Source organism: Eimeria mitis, genomic scaffold, assembly GCF_000499745.2.
Source record: "Eimeria mitis Houghton genomic scaffold, Emh_scaff2020, whole genome shotgun sequence".
Classification (NCBI taxonomy): Eukaryota; Apicomplexa; class Conoidasida; order Eucoccidiorida; family Eimeriidae; genus Eimeria; species Eimeria mitis.
Window position 1 is genome coordinate 563 of NW_013570343.1, and position 2,308 is coordinate 2,870.

General features: G+C 45.5%; 1 protein-coding gene across 1 annotated transcript; it reads right to left on the reverse strand.

Annotated features, from left to right (window-relative positions):
* Positions 1-469: 469 nt before the first annotated feature.
* On the reverse strand, positions 470-1,868 carry EMH_0047430 (uncharacterized protein; the record flags this gene model as incomplete). Its single annotated transcript, XM_013496285.1, has 5 exons — positions 470-629; positions 753-986; positions 1,167-1,261; positions 1,456-1,616; positions 1,754-1,868. The coding sequence occupies 5 exons, from the start codon at positions 1,866-1,868 to the stop codon at positions 470-472; spliced, it is 765 nt and encodes a 254-aa protein (XP_013351739.1).
* Positions 1,869-2,308: the final 440 nt, after the last annotated feature.

Consider the following 2,308-nt stretch of genomic DNA (forward strand, 5'->3'; position numbering starts at 1 on the left):
CTTTTGTATGGCTTCTGATATTCTTTAGATATTAAGTGATTTCAGATATCGATTCAACTCTTTTGATATGAATTTCTTTGTTTCAGTATCTACTGCACCAACATAGCGCTCGTCTGTCTAGCAGAGATGTACACGGATAAATAATGATATTCACGGCCAAACAAGAGTAGGATCATGATAACAACTTGGAAGGAAAACCGCAACCGGCATGCGAGGTGGAAGGCCTCAGAGTTTACACTCTGATATTTGTTCATAGATTCGCTGCTTTTCACCTCAATTCTCTATTGAGTATGCTGCTCGGAGCAGCAACTACAGTTAGGCTAATCACGCAGCAAGTGAACCTTCGCATACTGAGGCAAACAACGGCGGTTTCGAAAGCTATTCGCTCTGCCTACCGGCGGACGGATAAGCGGAATAACTTGGTAGCTAGCTGGCTAGCTAGCTACCTACGCGGCGGAAATCTGCCTGACTAGGCAGAGATAGCTGCCAGGATGGCGACCAAACAGGCAGTTAGAATTGTGGGAACGGCAGCGTTTGCGGAGCTGGTTACAATAGGATCCTTCAGATCTTCTTCCGTCATACTTTTTAAATCAGTTGTTCGTGTACTAATCTCCTTGAAGTACTCCTCGCTGCAAGAAGGACGGAACAGACAGAAAAAAATAATGAATTTCCAGTTATTGTTGCTGTTCACGCCTAAGTCCTTACGTAAGAACCAACCAGGTAAACCTTCAACTCGAAAAGTCCAAACTTACCTAAAGGCGGCTTCGTTCTCTTTTGCTGCAGGGCTTAATTCGCACAAAAGCACAGCCTTTGCTGGTGTTTCCGATTCTGGCTCCGTGAGTAAATCAACCTCGGGCGACTTGATACACTTTGCAATGGTGCAGCCAACTTTAGTGCTGTCCGCTCCGAGAAGGTGCAGTACGCTGAGAGCCTCTTTCTTCTTCCATATATCTTGCCACGTCGGTGTTTGTGCCGGATATGTGGTGCTGTGAAGATGTAGAGACAATCACCGCAACACAACATAAATGTGATGATTTGAAGATGGATGTGGAGGGAGGGACGAAAGTACCATGGTAAATATGTTATGTATAGTCGCTGTCGCTTTGGCTTGCTAAGAAAGCAGGTGGAAGCTGCCTGTAGGGAAGATGGGTGTCGCATCCCCTTACCCGATTGCATTCAGTCCGGTTTTGAGGGCCTCCTCCACCAGCTTAGGGTAGTCAGGAGTATCTGTATAGTCGAAAGTTTGATGAAAGATCTTCTTCTGTACACCCAAAGGACGAACAAAACGAGAAAACAGCTTTCTTATCTTTAGTCTGTCTCAGATAATCATTGGAATAAATGCCTAACCTGTAGGGTGTGACAATGGATTTTAGAGTTTTGACCTTATGCAGATCATGCCACAGCACTACCAGTAGCAATGCCGTGGAGTACCCCCTTTTTTGTGGGTGCGCTCACAAATGTGGATTCTATCAACTCCGCGCATGTCGCCTCTGTGGCTTCACCGGTGCCTTCTACTTCGTCCTGCAGTTCGGTGACAAGCTGGGTATCCTTTGCTACATCTTTGGTTTTAGCTGTAATTTTTCCATTACGGGCCAACCTGATCGGCAAGTAGACGTCTGCAGAGAACAAACTCAGACAGGAAAATGAATGCAGCGACCACCGTCCCTCGCAGCCGACCAGTTAACGGCTTGACAGCAAACATGACGCGAAAAAGCGCCAGAAATATGAGAATCATAAGCGGTAATAGGCTTACCATCTTTAACTTCTACTACCTTGAATTTGTACTTCGTTGCGCCGGCCGCCACGGACTGGAGCCCAAAGAGCCCGACGAGGCAAAGTGCTGTTGCGGTCTTGTACAAGGGAGCCATTGCGACGGAAGGCAAGGAAATTTTTAAAAAAATGTTCTAGACAATAGAAATATAAATATTCGAATTGAGGAGAGCGGAAAAGACGGCAAGCAGTTCGGAGTTATCTGCGTGGTCCTGCAGTCGCGTGGACGGCGAATGGCAAAAAACGGGAGAGCAAAGCCAAAATTGCAAACAAAAGATAAAATTAAATAAATTAATATTGAGCAAAAATAAAACAAATAGAAATTGTTGTGCATGACTTATCCTCTGAAATAAACCATCTAATTTAAACAAATGCAGAAAACAAGCAACACCAGAGACACGGCTGGTCGGCAGGCGCGGCAGGTCGAGGTCGTAAGAGGAGAGATCTCTGTGGGTTGTTGTTTTCGCCTTGGTTTCGGGTTACGTCTGTCTTCTCATACCACTCAACGGTTATAAGCCAATTAAACAAACCATTTTAC